General features: G+C 45.3%; 2 protein-coding genes across 4 annotated transcripts in view; one reads left to right on the top strand and one right to left on the bottom strand.

Annotated features, from left to right (window-relative positions):
* Nucleotides 1-10,821, bottom strand: part of LOC119181297 (glycogen debranching enzyme) — a 137,882-nt gene extending 127,061 nt beyond the window's left edge. For both annotated transcript variants that reach the window (XM_075874883.1, XM_075874882.1), the window contains exons 1-2: nucleotides 10,608-10,821; nucleotides 1,249-1,305 (exon numbers count right to left, since the gene is read on the bottom strand). In XM_075874883.1, the coding sequence (XP_075730998.1) occupies nucleotides 1,249-1,305; nucleotides 10,608-10,716 (166 nt within the window). In that variant the 5' untranslated portion in view covers nucleotides 10,717-10,821. The remainder of the gene's footprint in view (nucleotides 1-1,248; nucleotides 1,306-10,607) is intronic.
* A 3,432-nt stretch (nucleotides 10,822-14,253) lies between these two features.
* bic (bicaudal) overlaps nucleotides 14,254-21,342 on the top strand; it is a 33,290-nt gene continuing 26,201 nt past the window's right edge. Inside the window, exons 1-2 of one of the 2 annotated variants that reach the window (XM_037432454.2) lie at nucleotides 14,254-14,467; nucleotides 14,895-14,950. In XM_037432454.2, coding sequence (XP_037288351.1) covers nucleotides 14,897-14,950 — 54 coding nt within the window. In that variant the 5' untranslated portion in view covers nucleotides 14,254-14,467; nucleotides 14,895-14,896. Of the gene's footprint in view, nucleotides 14,759-14,894; nucleotides 14,951-21,342 lie in introns of both variants that reach the window. The other variant, XM_037432453.2, reaches the window with a different exon arrangement.

Below are 21,342 nucleotides of genomic sequence, written 5' to 3' on the forward strand. Positions count from 1 at the left end.
ATGCCAGGACGGGAATATTAGGAACCAAGACATAACGGGCCAAATACGACGGGGTAGACACGGTATGCAGGGCATGTGGAGAAGAGGAGGAAACTGCCGAACACTTGATAATGTTCTGCAAAGGGCTTCACCCTATAGTTCAGGATGATGGCGCAGAGTTTTTCAAAGCACTGGGGTTTAGGGACAGGGAGGGCAAAATAGACTTTAAGCGGGTAGAATTAGCTAAAAGGAGGTTATCGGATTGGTTGCTAAAGTCAAGGCGCGAGTGAAAATAAACCGTTCATTGCATAGTACCAGTCCTAAACTTTACTATCTAAAGAAAAAAAAAGATAAATCAAGTGGTTCACTAATTATTACAGCTAGGTGGCGTTAGCCGCCACCCGATCTAAAGGGTACAGCCACATTAATCCATCTATCTATGCGGCAGCTTCACGAATATGACGTCATGGCCTCTCCTATATTTTTCCTTCGTCCATGCTATAGATACTCTAGAGAAAAAGCTCCCTATAGGGCCCATGCATTAAATCCAAGGAGGATACATGTATCCTCCTAGATTAAATCCCATAACCACTCAGGTGCCGCCATGATGGAACGATATTCTGCTTTCGGGTGACGTTCACTTGCAGTCGCCACAGCATGCTGAAATTACACCCGGCATTTTCTCTGTTTCGTGGATCTCTGTAACGTCGCAGAAAGATATTGTCACATGAAGTCGAGTTTTTGGCGCATGGCAAAAAAAAAAAAAAAAAACGGACGCCGATTCGCCCGGCGTGCAAGCTATATATAGTCCAACGTTTCTGAACTAGAAAGTCGGCGCCATCGGCCACACGCCGCATCACCACACTCTCAACGTTAGAAGAAAGGTGGCGCTATCTACTAAAGAAACCTAGAGTTACTGTATAAGCATATACAGTAACTCTACAGAAACCTGCAAGCGCTTCTCTATACGCCAGTAAATAGATAAACACCCACTGCATCTTATCTAAAAAAATATGTATTTTATGCTATTTTGTTTATTTTTTTACGTGAGCACGCTTGTTTATAATTTTTATTGCAAAAGTTCTAATGTTTTAACCATTTAACAATGACAACGTTCCAAGATGTCAGCGTTTTTTTGGTTATAGCTTTTCCGGCCCAGCTTTTCCACTAGAGTATGTATATTAACCAGCGTTTATATTAACTCTAGGCTCACAACATGTAGTCAAACCAAAAGTCAAGTTTTGCGCTCTTTTCAAATTTCAGACTTACTTGAATTTTTGTATTCTCTGTGAAATCTTCTCGGAAAGTACTGATTCGTAAGATGTTCTGCGAGGAAAAACAGGTGAAGCAATGAGACAGAGGAGCAGTGCTATATAGATATGGTTCATTTTTTGTGTTAATAAAGATAAATTACGTGAGGAAAATTGCCATTTTGGCTTTGTGAGCGAGAAAACGCGCAAGAGAAATAAAAAGAGAGAAATGCTTGAAGTTTCCGCATCAGCTTGCCATGACAGCCACTGTATTAAAAAAAGCAAAAATGTGGCAGACTATTTTAATCAGCTCTGAGCATGGCCGTGGAGGAGGTGGGGAAAGGGGAGAGGTGCAAAGACCCCACACTGTGGTGTACTACACGGAGGAAGGTGGTGTACAACATTGTTGTAATGAGAAGGGGCACTGTTAAGCCGCAGGCAGCTGTGTGTTTATATATATATATATATATATATATATATATATATATATATATATATATATATATATATATATATATATATATATATATATATATATATATATATATATATATATATATATATATATATATTTAGCCACTTACGTTTGGGTGATCTCGTGGTCGCCCCGTTAATTCTTGGGAAGTAAAAACAGCGCAATAATATAGACAAGGACGGAGGAAGAGACGACACTACACTGAACTCGCAAGTAAACTTTATTGGAAGATACACGCACATATATCAAGCATTCAACCCGGTCACGTGGAAAACCAAAGGCGTCTGCGCATCAAAGCAAACAAGGTACGAAACAAGCCTGATCATATTGAACATCAACACGTGTGTAACAACCGAGGAAAAAAAAACACCTTCATACTTGCCAAAAACATACGCAATAGTCCACACACAACAACACACGATTTACACGGAACATATCTATTTTTTCTCTTCTCCGGAACGAATGAGCCGGTCTTTCGTAAACCCGAACCTCTTTTCTGCACGGCTGTGGTACAGTGTACTAGAATAGTTGTGGTGCCCTACGTGCACAAGTTTTCACATTGCTTGAAAAATGTGGTCAGTAGGTATGAGGTACGTGTGGTGATTTCCGCTCTCAAAAAGTTCAGGTTTACGAAAGACCTGCTCGTTCGGTCCGGAGAAGAGAAAAATAGATATGTTCCGTGTAAATCGTGTGTTGTATGTGTGTTGCCATTGTCATGCGGGGAGGGGGTATATAGGATAAACCGGGTGGTGAGACTGAAAGAACACTTAACCTCTTTAACGGCCCCTGGCGGGTTGCACCTGCCAGCTCATTGTAGGGAGTGTGGCTGCGAACCTTTGGCAGATAAAGCAACTTGTTTGTTTGGACATCGGGACAAGTGCACTAGGGAAGTCATGGAGGCTTTTTTTCACTGAAAAGGAGAGAGAAAGGTGTGTAAGCAAGCAGTCTGTGGCCCTTGGTGTAAAAGAAGTTCGGTACCTGGGTTCAGCGCTGCCATGTTAAAGTGATTGTTAGTTTATTAGGGACTGTTGCGTATGTTTTTGGCCAGTATGAAGGTGTTTTTTTGTTTTTCTCGGTTGTTACGCACGTGTTGATGTTAAATATGATTAGGCTTGTTTCGTACCTTGTTTGCTTTGATGCGCAGATGCCTTTTGTTTTCCACGTGACCGGGTTGAATGCTTGATATATGTGCGTGTATCTTCCAATAAAGTTTAGTTACGAGTTCAGCGCGGTGTCGTCTCTTCCTCTGTCCTTGTCTATATTTTTCGCGCTGTTATTACTACCCAAGTATGAACCACCAACTACCCAACTTAAGCTATTGTTGCACCCCCTTAACTTTGCGTGAACCAAAGTTAACATATGAGAGGGTTACATGGTTTGACGAATGTGATGCGCTGGTCAAGACAACAATATGTCACAATCCCGTGGCGTACGTCGTCAAACACTTACCGCCAGACCAGTGGTACATACCCACGGGTGGTGGGTATGTGCCACCGCTATGCGGGTATGTGCCATAGGTGATTGACCCTACGAAGGACGAGAAGATACATGGGCAATTTAACGCGCGAGGGTTTAGAAATGCCCGACATCGGCAGCGACGACCCGGCAAATTCAAAGAATAAATGTCAGGGTGCCAGCTGGAGTCGAAACCAAGCATTCTGCGTGGTAATGAAGCATTTTACCACAGTTATGCTAGGTCTCAGAACTACTTTTCGAATAGACGCTAATCTTCGTGAAACATCAGTTGTGGTTGCAGTGCTGCCTACAGAATTTTATAAACATTACATGCGTACTCCTTTGATACAGCCGTCACGTGGGGTTAACGTCAATTGTAGTTAGTTGCCAGGCGCTGAAGTTGATTTATGTAGCAGTGCCCAAGGCCAGCATCCTCGAGAACATGAGCGCTTCATATGAGCTTCTGGCGTTGCTAATGCGTACGTTCCATTAGGCATCGTTGTGCAAGTGCAAACAACTGGTTATATAAACACCTGCAACTCTTCAACATATGTCTGTGCGGGCAACATTTTGTACATATATTTAGCGTCATTTGATGACGGGTCGCTGAATAAAAAAATTGCAAAACGGTTACCTTCCCTCCGCATGCTTCGCAAACATTGACTGCCAGTTACGTGGGATCTACCAAATTTTTATGATTAGAGGTAGCTGCTTTAATTTGCCGCGTGCCCTGTAGATTTGAACGTCGTTAAATTATGTGCGACGCCGGGAGGGTATGGGGGGTTGCTCCTGGGCTCACGTGACGTGACTGGAAGGTACAAGGCTTCTTATTTTATTTCCTCTCAGTCGATATACTGATCCTCCCCTCTGCGATATTTCTGCAGCTAACGTGGTTTGGTTTCACTGTCTCCATGATCAGGGCGTTGCAAGTTTTCTCCACCAAACTTGATTTTGTCCCGGTGAACGACCCACTCTCGTCCAAGCAAAGATGCCATGCGATGACTCGAGTACGTAACGTCCCGTGACGCCATTGTTACGTCATGCAGGCACTGTGCACGGCAGGAGCCACTATAGGATAAGACGTCTGCGCCTGAACAGGCCGACGGAAGGTTTGGCGATTTGTGAAGTCATGTGCTGACGTCATCACTAGATTATTACGTCCTGCGTAGCTCCTGTGGTCGCCGACACTGTCGACTCAACTTTCACGTTTAATGAAAAAAAAAAAAACACTGATATGACCGAGGAGCGGGGCTACAGCAGTGAACCATGGTGCCGGGGCAGAAGAACCCTTGCGAGGCATCTTGCTTACACAAAGGACAGACGATTTATTTACATAATTACAGAACTTGGTCACTAGGCAAGTAGACGTGAGCAACGCCATGAGATACGACCGGCCGTAACGAAGGCCAAAGAGAGAGCGCAGACCCCCCACACGCGACACGCTTTTTATAGATGTCCGACTCTGGAGTTTTGCCGACACGCAGCGCCACTTGTCGACTCAGTTTTGAGTGGTGCAAAGCCGGACTCCCTCGCACAGATTGCTGCGCAACCAGGTGCAACTGCAGCGTAAAAAAACAGCGATTGTGCCAAATATTAGGTGTAATTGAGCATTGAACTATTACACAAAGAGCTACGAGTTTTTCTGCGCTAGTCAGGCGTGTCACCGAACTAACGAACCACAGTGAAGTGCTTGCTGGTTCAATTGCCAGAACGACGGCGAAAACAAGAGCAGGCGCAACAGCTCCGCGCTCTACGAAAAAAGACCTCAGCCGACGCTACAGTTGCGTTGTGCATTGCTGCGGAAGTTAAGGACTTCGTTTTACCGTTTTCCGCAGCTTTCGCGAAGCAGAACGGCGAGAACACTGGACATGTAGCTGTTGTGTTGGGTAAGCGAATCACTCGCGTTGTCTACAGCCGCTCGCGTGAGAAAGTGTAATAATGTAGGTCTCCTGTTATTGTTTTGGGCAGCTTTGACATCAAAGGGAACCGTAGTAACCTTGATTATGGAGCTTAACAGAGCTTCTGACCGTGGTGCGCACCGTGCAACAGTAGACAGGTGACACGCACGATCGCACATGCCGCGACTGTCGATAACCTGCAGCTCTACAGCATTACGCCTGAGGGCTTTCAAGGCTCGAAGTTCTGGCTTTATCTATGAAATCTGAACATGCACGTCATACAGGCAAATAGAAAAATGATCATGACCACAATAAGTTTTTTTTTCTTTCTTGTCGTTGTTCTCCATGATTGTCGTAGCTGTCTAGGAGGCCTCGGTTTTGCATGTCGTTGTACACCGAGACAGTGGACACGCATGCATCCCTATTTGCAGCATACACAAAACGAATATGACAACCGTCAACAGAACATTCTATCATGCGTAATAAAACAGTGTAACGCACGTACAGGAGGCGAGACATCAATGGAGAATGTAACTGCAATGGCGAAAATCGCCAGGGCTATTTGTGCCGAATAAAGTGAACTTCGTACCACTGATCGTGAGATAGATTGCTCGTGTATGCACTTCATCGCTTCGGCATCATGTGCATTCCCACACTTAACGCATTTAGGCATTACAGAACGGACGTCGGAGTGCTTGCCTGTAACTCGATGTCATGCGATGCTCGCTTGCACTTATAGTGCCAGTTGCAGTGTGCCGAATAAACTGAGACATCTTTCGCATTGTACCCACAGTTTTTTTTGATGAGCTTCCTACTTTTTTGAAACGTGGTTGGATTGAAGTAAGAAGCTTGTCAGGTCCTTGATTTTCAGGAAACAGCGCCTCAATGCCAATGAAAGAGGAAGGCCTATGCACGTTCGCTTGCGGACGGCTCGCTTTGCACTACCCATTTATGACCGGCGCGTCTATGGGGGCGCCGATGGCGGCATTTTTCGCAGCGCCGCCTGCGCAGAGTCTGACGTCTATACCCCTCGTCCGTACATGCGCTTCTTGTCCGACGCCGACTGCATGTTTCAGCGATGCTGATGCGCGTTCGATGTGGCGCGCACGGACGCCTCTTGCGTTGCTGCAGGATGCGGACCGCGTTAGCAGGGTTCGCCGATGACTGTCTCTTGCAGGGCTATGTCCTTGCTCTGCCAGTCATAACAGCTTAAGCCTCTATAATGCATTATTGTTGCGGCAGTGAAAAGTAGAGCTGCGGAATCCGTAGACGATTATAACTGTATAGGTGTAACGTCCCAGAACGACATGATTATGAAAGGCCTTACTGGGTTCTGCAACGTGCTCCTAATAAGAACGCGGGACTCTATAACGTTTTGCGCGCATATAAATGCTGCCGCCGCGGCCGATATTCAATCCCGCAACCTTCGGGTCCATATAGTCGAGCACCGAAACCAGTAGCCCACCGTTGTGTGTAAGGCGAGAGATAAAGAACTAAACTCTTTTCGGCGAGCCTGCCCCAGACAAAGCTGGTGTGACGCGAAGCCAGAGCAGTGAGCTCACGCGTCGAGGTGTAATACTGGGTGAAACGCGTTATCTGTTTAATAGTCTGTTCATGACCATGTGCACTGACCCAGATTTGGTAGGTTCTACAGCATACACCACTCTCGCGTCGTATTTAAGTTCTGATTAAAAACGCGATTGATATCACTAAAGAAATCGTAGAAATTTCAGAACACCAATCTGATTGGCCGCTGTTGTCTTAAATTGCGGCTTGAAATGACGTTATTAATACTTAGCTTAATTATTAATACAGCGAAAAGTATGACTTCGGGAGAGGCGAAAAAATCAGTCAGAGATCTTGTCAGAGACCGAGGCTGCACATTGCCCTCCTTTCCACCCGCTTAGGTGATGAAACGGGCAAATTTCTGCTGAGCTTTGCCAATTTCGCCCATTTCAAGACCAAGTGTGAATGCACATTCAGAGATTGGTTTATGCTGTATCGTAGTCACTCCTGGGCCTCAATCATAAGGGCACCCAAACAAAGCTGACTCACAGTTTGTCAGTAGCCCAAGTATAGTCACGTAGCGAACTCGTCAAAGTCGACGCCAAGTCTTTTTTTTTTTGTAGCCTAATTTGGCTATATATAACCAAATCTGGCAACACTGAGACATGACGTAGACGACGGAATTTCTCTACGTAAACGGTATTGCTGTGACGGTAGTGCTCTGACGTCGCTAACTATATCACGTGACACGGCGAAAATTATTTCACACGACGTGCAGTCTGTGTAAAAAATGAATAAAACTTGCGATAAATAATGAAACACAAATAGGGAATGTGCGCGTGTTTTTCTTATTTCTTCCCCCTGTGAATCGCAATGAGATGTCGGGCTAATGTGTCTGCGTTTCGAATGCGCTCATGTCCCCGCGGTTCATGCCGTGGTTAGCGCATCGGTTTCGCGCCGCTTCAAAATACTTGTATTTTCAGCTCGTAATAAAACGATTGAAAACAATCGTTCTATTACGAGCTGAAACAATCGATTGAAAACAATCGGTGACATAATGATCTTCTTCGTTCACACAAATTCCAACTATAATTTGTTATGGGACCTGGTGAAGGGCCATTTCAAAAAATAACTTTCGAGTTGAAACAGATTTTATGCTGCTGCATCGTAAAAATGAACTCAAAAATGTTGCCGTATAATCAGCTAGCTTCCCGCATTCCAATGAGGTCAGGCTGCGGGGGGGGGGGGGGGAGCTATAGCTCTTGCAAACCCTCCTCCCCACCTTTATCTTTATTTATCCTTCAGACTTCCTATATTTCTACTGCTTGGCAGTTATATGGCATTGAACCTTTTAAATGCCTTTTTATTTTGTAGTGATGCACCTGTGTAGGGTCACGTCAATTGTATGAGTCGTTTAAATCACAACTGCCACTCTGACGAGACGAGGATTTGTGCAGTTACCTTTTATTTACACATTCATCTGCCAGCAAACGGTCGAGAGTGAGGCGCGCGCTTCACTCCATTTTATATACGCACGACCTCCACCAAGCTCCCGCGATGTGAGCGCCCTCACACGCCAGGGCACGCTCCGCCTCTTTACTCACTCTCCGCTACTTCACCTGCACCACCATCTCCGGTTGCTAGGGGCGAGGATACGCGCGCGTGCCCACAGCTGTTGCTATGGCAGAGGGAGTGGGAGCAAAGAGATACCTGCGGGCGCGCGGGCGCCGCCTGTCGCCTCATATAGCTTAGCTAAGAAATGCACTCGCATTAAAGACAAAACCTACATTTATAAGAACGAAATGGCCGCCATGGCGATATGTAGGGCCCTTCTAATTTTTCGTTTATAAAGAACACAAACACGCTAGGCGAGAACAAGGACAACAGATGCATCTCGTTCTAATGTCGTACCACCCATGTGCGTAAGATACAGAACGCCTATGCTACCATCTGCATAAGCCGTATTCCTTCCCTGTTTCCCCTCTCTTATTTGTATATCACCCTTTTTATACATGTTAGCGCACAATAAACCAAATGTTGGCAGTCAGCGCACGTCATTCCTCGCATCATGTGTTTGCGTTCTTGGTGTGTATTAATTTTAGTGAATTGTGCTTCGGAATAACACTAGCGTTAATGGGGCCCTGCGACACTACTTGAGTGTGTATTTTTCATCGGTTCCTCAGGTGCTGTGGAACGCGCCGACATCGTTGCGAAAATGGCAATTAACGCCAAAATCGACGCTGTTAATTTCAATTAAAGGCACCAACTACCTTGATTTTAGACTATGGCGACATGCATTGTCTATTTTTGTTATGGGAAGTGACGTAATGGTATGTGACGTGACGATAAACATCGTTCGCTTTTGATTGGATGGACGCCAAAAATGGCGTGCATTATTCATATTGAAACTTTGGCGCAAGCACAAAGGGACACAGAAAGGAAGAGAAGCGGGCGCAATTCAACTAGGCCGAATGGCAGTTTTGCTTTATTCATATGGTGATAGCTAGGCTATAATTGCTAAAAACAGCAAAAACCTTTTTTAATACTTTCTCAGAAATAAATCATTCCTGTTTCTAAATGATGTATTTTGAGAACAACGAACACAACACAGCCTGCGAACGAGGATATGATACGCCAGCAAGTAGCAAAGCAACTAAAAGTGGAAAGGCATGCCGCGTTTTTAGCAAGCAAAAAGTGCGGTGGGCGCCTGCGTTGCTGTAGAACGAGTCTTGCATGCAAGCCGAGAAGTGATCCTGCTCAAAGTGTATGTGTGTATATTACGCAGTGTGACCGTGGGAGGGTCTTCTACTCGACGCACGTGGTTCATAGTAATCATGCTAATCGGACGCCGACAAAAAGAGTGGTAGCGAGGCATTATGTGAAGGCCACCATAAGGTGACATTTCCAGAATGCCTTTATGAGATGCGCCCTGTGATTGGAAGCGGTCTTTGACGCCAGCATACGAGTTTAGTGCGAAAGAGAACGTTTCTCCTCGCTGTCTGCTCGAGTTTTGAACTTTGAGGACTCATAACTTCACTGTCCGTGGACCAATTTCCATTACTAAATTATGTTGCATTCGTCTCAGTAATCATCGCTACACCTGTTGCGATGCTAAATATGGCTGTTCCAAAAGTTTCGCAGAGCCCTTTTAATAAAATACGACAGTGAAACAATGAGTTAACTAAGATTGATAAATGTTACACTGAGAACCATTATTTGTTAATTTCACCAGCATATGCTTAACAATAAACAAGAAAATAGGAAGTTTCATTCCTAAATTCCGTGCTGAAATTACCACGTGTGACGTCACGTATTTCAAACAATATTTTTCGTATTTTGGCGACAATGGCCGAATGGAATTTCTTGAAAGTTGGTGAATCATGCATATGGCACTTTCACAGTACGATGTACTTGCCGATTCCCAACGGCGTCGAAATCGGTGAAGTCACTGCATTTGGTGCCGGAATGTCAAAGTGGCGCCACCAACCACATTTTCTTTTGATAATTGGCCAATGACGCAACGCAACACCCTACAGACGAAAAAAGAAGGGGACATCATAGGTCCTCAAGAGCGAGATGTGTGCGTCAAGGACGTCTGTAACCCAGCGTGAAGCAGAAGGGCATTTTTTTTTTTACATCACGATGTCATATATAAGTGTGGGATTGTACGCCATTATCCTGCACATATTTCTGCTCGTATATAAAACAGAGCTTTTTAAAAATATATTCAGTACGTTGCAAGTCAGCGCTCTATACTGTCCCGTCCTTTTTTCGTCTACGTAGATTGTGTTAATAATCTTTCTTCGGCAACTAACCCAACAACATGTTTATAGAATTATTAAGCTACATTTTCTTTCCATGCGTTTCCTCGCTTACCAGGCGTATTTTTGTGGTGCAGTGCCTAGAATGTACTATTCGAGGCACTGTAGTAATTGAGTAGTGTGTTTGGTGTTGCCATTATAATTCAGCAATGCGTGAAAGAATTGCTCTGGTGGTTAGGGAGCACGAACGCGGGGATTATTGATGAAGTTTGAACATACGTACTCCTGCGTTCCCTGGCGGACGCAAACGTCACGAATATGCCAGTGTTGTAGGAGGCCGAGTTCAGCGTTTCATCGAACGCACTCGTCGACTTCTTGCGAGACGCCGTCATCTTCAACTCCAACCATCGCCACGAAATTTGGAAACGGCTGTGGGGTCATTCGTGCGGCCCGGTAAACAGTATGGGGGTGAACGGGACCTGACTGGCGGCCATATTTATGGTCACCAACGCGCACGAGACTTCTTCCTCTTGTAGCGACTAGCGAGCATGTTGCATTTGATAAATTCATTTCGGTGCATATTCCGACCATATACGGCAGCGGTGGTTGCAAACATTTTTTCCCAATTTTATTACTTACCAATTTTTTTATTTATATATAAAAAATATGGAGAGTTAGGCAGCCCGTGTCCCCCTACCCCGAACTTTTTATTTAGAAGCTTGCTCGGTAACCTCTTATAGGCATCACAAGCTCGGCCAGGGGGCGCTGCGCCACGCGCGTTTGGCTGCCTTTCTAGCGAAAGCCGGTCGCTCGGTTAGTTCACTCTACTAGGGTACAGTATACTAGAAGGGGGCAGTGGAATGAACGAGGTGCCGCGCCGCATCTCGGCAGATTCTCCGGCGGGTGACAGTAGCGGCGGCACTGTTGTCCCATGGTACTTGAAGTCCCTAGATGAAACAACTGTACCATAGAACAATATATATATATATATATATATATATATATATATATATATATATATATATATATATATATATATATATATATATATATATATATATATATATATATATATATATATATATATATATGTGTGTGTGTGTGTGTGTGTGTGTGTGTGTGTGTGTGTGTGTGTGTGTGTGCGCAAGCACACGCATTCAATTCACACCATGCAATGCCCCTTCGCACAGCTACTATTTTTAGGCGGTGCATTTCTCGTCCCACTACGTTAGACTTGAACTACTTTTAAGACGTCATAATATCGAAAAGGTGAAATTCACAGTGCGCATTTGTAGAGAGAACCACTATTTGAGCTTCGCGAACTGTATATGGTCGGCGTGAAGCTAGCACCCAGATTTTTTTATTTTTTTAGAAAGTGGGACGGGGGGGGGGGTGCTGCAAACGACTAACTTTGACAATTGGTGGTCGCTGTGAATGCGTGTAAATATGTTAGTATACCATAAAAAGTTACATTACGAAAAGATTTCGTGGTGTAGGGGGTTCAGATTCCCTTCATCGCCACTCTCTACTTACGGCCTCCTGGTATTGCGTGCGTTTGAAATGGTATTTTTTTAATCTCACAGCTTTCTGAGCACAGCTAGCTTCCAATAAATCGGCTCAGTTATTTTGAATATTGTAGACGCCTAACTAAAGAAGAAAGTGTTATGACAGAAGATATCTGTGTAAGACACGCTCTTTCTGAATTATTCTCAATCTCTCATAAGGGCTCTTATGGAGCTCAAATTCAGTGGATTGACGTGTCATACTTCAAGGGCTATGGAATCATGTGCTAGACATGAATTATGGGCAGGTACCAAGAAACCTTCATCAAGAAAGCGCGACGGAGGAACCGAAGCGCATAGTAGTTCCTGCACGTGGCGCGCGCACGCCGACAAGAACTCTCGCAAGTGGTGCCCCGTCCTCGGACTGCTGTGACTGTGTTTTCATCTTTCCTATCACTCCTATACCCTCGATATGTCCTCGCTCGCTGGCTTAGCACATCTCTCTCTCTCTCTATACCTTTAATCCTATTCTTTTATTCCTTTCTCATCCCCATCCCTTGTGAGCTACTGTTGAGGTGTCGCACCGTGATGCAGACAGTTACGGGGCTCACTTTTCTCTTCCTTTCTCTCTTAGAACCACTTTGCGCGCGGCTCTTTCAGTGGACGGATGGAATGATATCGCTGTACCCTTTAGATTGGGCGGTGTATTACTAAGTATTACCAAGCCGTAATACTTAGTGAACCAAAAACTAGATTTTTTCCCCTTTAAATAGTGAGGTTGAGGACTCGTACTTTGCAGTGACGGGTTTAATATTCACTCGTGCTTTGACTTTAGCCGCCAATCAGATAACCTTAACCTCCTTTTAATTAATTCTACCCGATTAAAGTCTACTTTGCCCTCCCTGTCCCTAAACCCCAGTGCTTTGAAAACGTCTGCGCCATCATCCTGAACTATAAGGTGAAGCCCTTTACAGAACATTACCAAGTGTTCAGCAGTTTCTTCCTCCTCTCCACACGCACTGCGTACCATGTCTACCTCTTCGTATTTGGCCCGATATGTCTTGGTTCGCAATACTCCCGTCCTGGCCTCAAACAGTAGAGAACTACCTCGAGTATTATCATAGATCCTTACCTTGGCAATTTCCTGCCTAAAAGTTCGATAGATCTCTAGTGCGGACTTTTTAATCATGCAAATTCTCCACATGTCAGTCTCTGTTTCCTTCACCTTCTTCTTAACTGATAGTTCTTTTTGGTTTGGCCACCTGCTGTTTTCTAAGTATTTACCAGTCAATTTTCTGGTTCGCTTCCTCCATTTTGTATCAGCACTATTCGACTGCAGCGCCGCCACTATGGGCAACGAGGAAGGGATCAGGTGGCGAGGCGTGGTCACGCCACTCAACACTCTTCTAGTACACTCTAACTAGTGTGAAACCGGGGGAGACACGAAGAGACTTCCTCCGTGTGAGTGTGGGAGCTTCCTCCATGTACAGTGTTTAGAAATATACAAGACACTGTACTCCGCTGTACTCCATGGGTGGGAGTGGTTATTTTTTTTAAACACTTAAATTTGGCACTTATCTCCATAGTACCAATGATATGTTATAATTAAGTTTTATAAAATCGCTGAACATCGAAAAATCGCCAGAGTTCCAACTTGAAAAACGAATTGAATGATTATACATAGCCTGTGGCCCGTGGGGCTGAACGACGTTTTATGACTGCCAGTGATAATGGTGGCACCTACTGCATGCAATTTCTTTTCGTTTTCTCCGAAAGACTGTCCTTTAGCAGAATGCATAGAGGAATGGTATAATGCGAAGCCTGCTCAAAACTCAATATATGCCGATTTCGCTGGCATTTCATAACGGAGTTCGAAACCTGTCTTGTTGAGTGCCACATACATGGTCACATATCCAATAACATTGTCCGATAGTACGCCCACGACTCTCACACGAAAAAGAACTTCTTTTTAAGGTAGGGGCCGTGGCTGGCCGCGTAATACGACGAGTGCAGAACACGGCTCACTACTGGCACGATGCTTCAAAGCGTACAACCGCGGTGTCCTTTCTTAAGTTTTCCAAGTTGCCTGAAAAAAATGGCTTGTTACGACATCAGCAGATTCTGCAAAGCGTGATAGTTGTCCGAATATAACTAATCGAAGCATCGATTCCAAATTGATAAGTCGGCTTATGCAAATGCATAGCACTGTCGTCTGCTAGCTTAGTCTCGTTCCCATGACGTATCTAAAGTAAGATACTTTAGCATCACATGTCGTTTAGCTATTTCCACTCAAACCTACAAAAGTGCTAATTTAACAAATACAATGTTATTGACATAACTTGCAGAAGTTTTATTAATAGTTTAGACTCACTGTTTTATTTATTAGTTTACGCCAAGAAAGGTTAATTCGCACATGCTTGATTCGCGTGAAGTAACAGTAGTTGTGGTCTTCATTCTATGGACTGTCGGGTTATCTCACTGATTGTTAATCCTAGGCGTTCCCGTATAACTGTAGAGGACCTGTGGAGTCACTACTGTTGGTATCACTTGACCTGCCGACGAGAGTAAGCGCGTTTCTCTCTTTCTACGGCTTCCCTCGAGTTCATATTCGCCGCTACCGCCGGGAATTGCTGATTTAGCGGTGAGTTCGGCGTTCATTTTCGATAAGTGCACGGATTTGTCAGTCGCGCAGTCGGCCTGTTTGTCTCTCGCGAACGCGGCAGTGGGTAGTGACACCGGTTGAGAACGCCGGCGCAAACCCGATTAAGTCGGCGCCACAAGTACAAGTGGTGTTGTTAGCCCTAACCACGCCGCAGCTTCGGGGGCGACTTGTGAATTGACCGGGCCGTGATCGCTTCTCAAATCGTCGCACTGCGCCGTGAAAAGATGGCCGTGGGACTTAAGGAAGACGGCCAACCGCCTTCCCACGCAGGTTTGATACCGTGTTTCCTTGGCATTTACCTTTCCCTTTCTGCGTTTGTCGATTACGTTGACGTATTGAGTCACAAAGGCCTCTTCACCTCTACTCGCCGGGCTACCCGCTAAGCATTGTTCTATTCCTTATGCAGGCATGAATGCCGACAAGCTGAACAAGCTCCAGGCGCAAGTCCGCATCGGCGGCAAGGTAAGTGTGTAGTTGGCTTTCTTTTGCTCAAGTGCGATGCGTCTCGAGGCGCTCCAGGTTACCCGCCACGGTACTCGACTGTTGACCCGCAGGCCGCGGTGATGGAGGCCCGCGTGCTTACATTTAGGCGCAGCTAATAAAACCACAGGTGTGCGAAATTTCTGGAGCCCTCTACTGCGGCGTCTCTCGTGTTCATATGCTTTTGGGACGTAAAACCCCAACAATTGTTATCAGCGCTCCAGTTTTCGTAGTTGTTGCCAACGCTCAAGTCTTGCGGTGGCAACGTGACGGTCGGTGAAACAGCTCGGACTGGTGTCAACTTCACATTTCCGTGACCACGTTTGGATGTCAACTCTCGTCCCCCCCCGATTGCGTCACAGCGGCAACACCCCTAGTGTGGCGCAGTTTCTCGTTGCAAAACGGCATATTTCTATTTATAATTCGGATTTGATTGTACACTTTAAATGCTCCAGCTACGGTTGTGCTTATCCCGAAAAGTTCGCCCCGTGCTGGACCGCAGAGAAAACTCGGCGCCTATGGAATGCAGTAATTCCGAGTGCCGCGTCTGCAAGTAGTTTTAGTGGTTTCAACTTCACAACATACGCATCTGTTTTATTGTCAAAATCTGTGTTGCATTCCTGGAGTTGTTATCGGGCCATCGTATCCCCCCCCCCCACCCACCCATTCACTTTTTTTTTTTTACTGATTTTCAGCTACGGCGAATTGTAGTTTAAAGTTCACGATTGAAAATTATTAGTTGAAGTGTATACACGATTATGTATGTCTAGGGCAACTATTATCAGGAGAGCCTAAGTCAGAAAGAGAAATTCCTTTAAGAATAAGAATGAACTATGTGGATTCACTGTTATTAAGGCCCAACTATATCCAGCGTTCTGCTGGTGTTTTCTTGGCGTTTTGTACACTGACGTCACTCGGCGTTGACGGTGGCTGAAGCATCTACAACTGGACGATTCAAATATCTGCAGCATCGATGCCGGAAGTGAGCCCATGGATGGAGAACCAATCGGCGCACAGCTGACAGCAGCTTCAGCCACCTAATAGCATTGTCGCTGCTGCCAAAATGGCTGCCGCCCGCCTCGGATCTATTTAGTTGTCGCTGTGCTCGAAAATTCTCAACTGATGCTTGTTCCTCAGAAGCTTTGAGAGCAAGTGCTCTGGATTTCTTCGAGCCATTTTTGAGCGCCATACTCAAGTCCATTGGTAGGGTTAGCAGGCCCGAGTGTATTGACTGAATACGTGGCCTCGCAGAAGTAGTACAATGGTTACTTAAAGGGGCCCTGAAACACTTTTTGAGCATGGTCAGAAAACGCCGATCGGTAGTAGAGGCTCCCAACAACAGGCGACCTAAATACACAGCACAGCACGCGGCCTGGAATTCACAATAAATTACCTAAGTCAGCTAAAAACTGCTTTCTCTTCTCTTGACAAATGGTGGAATATGCCTAAAAATCACACGTGCTCAAGGCCACGAGGCGCGTGTGACGTTTTTATGGGGCCCGGCCATCTCTCCCTGCTTAGCTTCTAGCGCTTTCATCGTGACTAGAGAAGAGAGAATGCAAGTGCAGAATGCGACAAACCTTTGTAACTCCACTCGCACTAGACGGATTCTTAAAATTTTTCAAGCGTTGAATTCGTGAGGCAATAAGCTTTTCTAGTGAATTCATTCTGTGGTTACTTGAAAAAGCATTTCAGGGCCCTTTAATGGCTGGACACAGCGGATGTAGGCTCAGGCCCAAACAACGAAACGTTCCTTTCCTTTGACCGCGTCCTCTCCTTACGTGAGGCTTCCTTACAACCAAGTACCGACGGAGGAAGCAAGCGTACTCTGAAAGCTCCCTTAACCCGTCCTCGCGGGAGGAATGGTTGCCGCGCTCCTGCGTTCGAGATTATCGACTATAAGCTTTGCTCACAAGCATTTATTCTGTAAAAAAAAGTTAGGTCACCACATCACTTCCAAATTGAAGTGTTAATATAGAGACGCGTGTATGCTTTCTTCCAACTACGATTACTGAATGTGAAAAGCCACCGTAGTCGAGCGCAAAACGTGGTGCATTCTAGCAACACTGAAACGCCCCACGGAGGAAGGAAAAAGGTTTCCTTTCCTTCCTCCGTGGTGCAGTGCACGCACGCTCGCCGCTCGCGTCTCCCCGCAGAGGTGGGGTGGGAGGGTTGCCTCGAAAACGAAAACATCACGTGGGCTAGCTGTGAGGCGAAGCGCTCGTTCAGGGCAAGGAGCGGACCTAAGGGCGCACGAAGGTAGCCCCAAAGCAACCTTAAGCTGAAAAAGCGCCAAGGAAGCCTTCACCGAGGGCTCCTTAGTGAGGAAGCTTTCAGAGTGACATAAGGCGGCCTCACAAAAATGAAGGCTTCCTTACTGAGGAAAGGAACGTTTCGTTGTACGGGCCTCAGAGTTAGTGACCAAACTAAGAAGCCCGCAGGGATAAGGTGCTCACCTACGCCACATGGGCACAAAAAATGGCACTGGACTCACTCTCTGGATTTCCTCGCTGATCGGTTATGCCCCCGCGATCTCCGACGACAGGGCAGCTCTGGCCGACTGGCTCGCCCTACGCCACCTCCTGCCGCCGACAAGAGCACTCGCTGAGGGGTGCCCCGTCCTCGGACTTCTGCGACCGTGTCCATCTTTCCTATCTTCTCCTCGCTTTTGGGTGCCGCTGTCCCTGCGCCACGCTCTCTCCTTCCCCCTCTCTATCTCTATTAATTATATCCTTTTAATCCCTCCTTATCACCATTCCTTGTGAGCTACTGTTGAGGTGTCGCAGTCTGATGCAGACAGTTAGGGGGCTCACTTTTATCTTTTTCCCTTTTTAAGAATCGCATAATAAAATGGTACTGTACATCCTTAAAGGGGCACTAAAAGGCAACTGTTAAGACGACATTGATTGTCGAAAAAGTGATCTAGAAGCCTCATAGTTTAGCTTTTGTGCCAAGAATGTGCTTATCTTGAAATAAAATTGTTTCAGTAGCTTGCATCGAGTTAGCGCACTTCAAATCACCTTACTAAAGTAGAGCGACTAGAGTTATTGTTGCCGTACACAACGCTGCCCGGCTTACTGCGCGGCCGCCGACACTGCAGCAGAACAAAAGAAGCGGGAGCAACAACAGTGATCGAACAATTTTTTGCCATAGGCTCCTAAATGGCAGGAGTGTTTTGGTTCAACTGCTCCCCTCTAAATGGCACGACCTGTCCTCATTAACGAGGCGAAAATTGAAATTTTGAACCACTCGTGCCATACTCCATAATAACGTTCGGCAGTTCTTTTTTCCATGAATGATACAGAAACCAGCAAGCAGTATTTTATTACGTCTCTTGATGCACACGGAAGGTTCTTTATTTAGTGCAGCTAGTTATATTACTGGTGATTAATTGTAGGCTATCACTCTGACGTCCTTGGGAGAATTTGCAAATATCTTAAAACGGCATACGTGTTCCCGTGCATTTACTTTACTTTCTCGGTAAGTAGGGCACTGCGTTGATAATGTTGTCGTTTTAGACCTTGTCATACATTGAGCTTTCACTCTCATGTAAATTATTTGACTTTAGTGGTCTTCGAGGACACTGTAGAGCAAAACTATTATTTGCATATTAGTAAATTACAATTTGACTGTCCCAAAACTGCCACTCTTATCGCGACATGGCGCTCGGGTAAGTGAGAAAACGCGTGATAAAATATGGGTGGAGACGTCAGTTTGGTAGGTAGGTAAAAACTATTTTTCCTGCACTAAACAGAGTGGTGTCGTAGGTTTTTAAGACATCTAGTGGGCTATACGTAGCTTCAAATTGATAAAATGAAGTGCATTGTCAAATGTGGGTGCCATAGGCTGGCCAAGCTATAAAAAAAAATTAATAGAACCAGTGGCCCAAAAATACCAAAAATACATTTTGAATTTTCAGGCATCGCGTGAGGATTTCGAAGCAAAATTCATAAGTGAAACCTCAACCTTGATTTTCTCCGCTCCTAATGAACTTATGACAGCGAGACACGGCATTAGTGTCCTGCAGTTTTTCATTGGGCAATCTAAACTAACTTTAGTGTCCCTTTAAGGCTTTGCGATTTAATGTCATTTACATGATGTAACACCGAAAAATGAAATGGCATTCGCTTTAGTTCCATTTGTCACGAAATACCTTTGCTAAAACCTATTCAACTAAGAAATGCGTAGTCTTGACATCAGAGCTTGCTTTGAAGTAGCATCTCTCTTGCCATAAATATTCTATTCACGAGTTTCAACTCATAGTCTTTTATTTTTTATTGCTTATTTTCCTGTTGCACGAAATTCACTTAAGAATTGCGATGGCTTAGACTGACAGGCACCATGTTGGAATGTTGACTTCAGATTCAACATGAATGGCGAAATGGACGAATGGCTTGCTGTGGTTTGTCGCAACATTGAGGAGGACAGGAACCAACTCAAGCTAATGGCATTATAGTATGCTTATTCCTGCATTTCACTCATGATTGCAGAGGTAGTTCTAAAGAGCGTCTTTTATTTCGTTATTACCCTGAAATTGCAGACATTGAAAGTCACTGTTATCAACATCATCCAGTCTAATACCATTAAATTTAAATTTGTTGCAACTTGGCTGAAAAAATTCAGGAACTTGAAAGGGTTATGAAACTAAGATTAACCTTTCCTATTTGCAATTTTTTCTCCTTCAATGAGGATTAGGCATACTGATGCTGAAATGTTTCAACACATTATTCAGTCTGTAATTAATGACGCCTGTTTGATATGTTTTTTTGTGCTCGCTAGCTGCCATGCGGGACCATTGGCAGCTATAGGCATTAACATGCGACGTCTGTGAAATGTCAAAGAGAAGTTACAAACAGGGTGTGAGGTAATAGATTTATAGGAACCTAACAAAGAAAAAAAAGAAAATAACAGCAATGTTTGCGCTCTGAGCTGTATGCTGTGCAATCGCAGCGAGTGGTCTGCCTGGTTCCGCTTTCAGGTACATCCGGGCTCTGTCACGAGTGTATCTGGGCTTTCTCGCCGATTGCCTTGGCTCGATCAGTGCAGTGTCCCAGTTTTTCTTTAGTTGTTGGCTCCGGTTGTGTTCTACTGCGCGTTCTGAGTGACTTCATCCTCGCTATGCCAACAATGTGCATTGTCGGACAGTGTGGCACAAATACTATTTACATTCGCCTCCACAAACTGCCCTGCAAGCCATAGTGCAGAGCTGTGCGGCTTTGAGAGATCAACCGTGATGGCCCTGATGGTATGGACAAAAACGGGCTCATAGTCTGAGTTTCAGCAAGCAGAGGTTCTGCCACGTGGTTTTGATAAGAGTGCTTCTGGGGTGCGGGCTTCTTCGCCGCCGCTGGCTTGCTCTGACAATGGCCAATCATGCACTCTCATGGGTGCGTCGGCTCAAAGACCAAGAGCCGATTTCGCTCTTGCAGACAGCACTGTAGTTCAGGAAGGTCAGCCATCCTATGCTGTGTGACGTTAACCAACCTGGAGAAGATTGTATAAATCCACGTGAAAGCATGTCGTCTATTTGCGCCGTAATGACGCGGTGCTCTTCGGCGGAAACTCGGTAAGGACGCTGTCGATAGTATGACTGATAGTCGTGGTGCGGCCTAATGAAGGTTGGTGACAGTCGAAAGAAGAAAGAAACTTGTTAAGGAGAGCAACAAGTTAGTGGTGATGAGAGGGGGGAAGGTCTGTGTCAATGGCGTTGTCGAAGGCTGGCAAACTTGGTGGCACAGATGCATGAGGAATTGATTCAATGTTACAACATGGGGTTTCATCGGGAAGATCAAGACCATTGATATGATAGACAGGTTGTACATATCCTAAAGTTTCACCTTGAAGTAAGCCAGTGGGGTAGTTGCTGTGGTTAGTAACTAGCATTATGGTTGAACCAGATGCAATTGTGAGAACGGCAAATGGAAGAACGGTGCCCTTGCGTTCAGTAAACACTATAGATGGCGTAAACACCTATAGGCGTAAACACCTCATTGGCGTCAGGTTGAGCAGCACATGAATGGGTTATAGGGACTGAAGCTTCCGGAGGCAAGTTGGTGTCGTCAATGATGAGTTTGCAGGGCACAGGAGAATGGTCTGGCGATGGAAATTCACATGTTGGCGCAAGGGACACTTCCGCACGTGAACAATGAATGATAGTTGTACGACATGATAGGAAACCCCAACCCAGGATGAGGTCATGAGAGCAAGACGGTATATCGAAAAATTGGACGATGTACAGAACGCCTTGAATGACGACGCACGCCGTACACACAGCCGAGGGATGAATGCGTTGCACGCTTGCTGTGGACAGCACCGTGCCACAGAAAGATGTGGTCACTTTTTTGAGTCTCCGACACAAGTTTTCGTTCATCACA

Source organism: Rhipicephalus microplus, chromosome 10 (genome assembly GCF_043290135.1).
Source record: "Rhipicephalus microplus isolate Deutch F79 chromosome 10, USDA_Rmic, whole genome shotgun sequence".
NCBI classification, from domain to species: domain Eukaryota; kingdom Metazoa; phylum Arthropoda; class Arachnida; order Ixodida; family Ixodidae; genus Rhipicephalus; species Rhipicephalus microplus.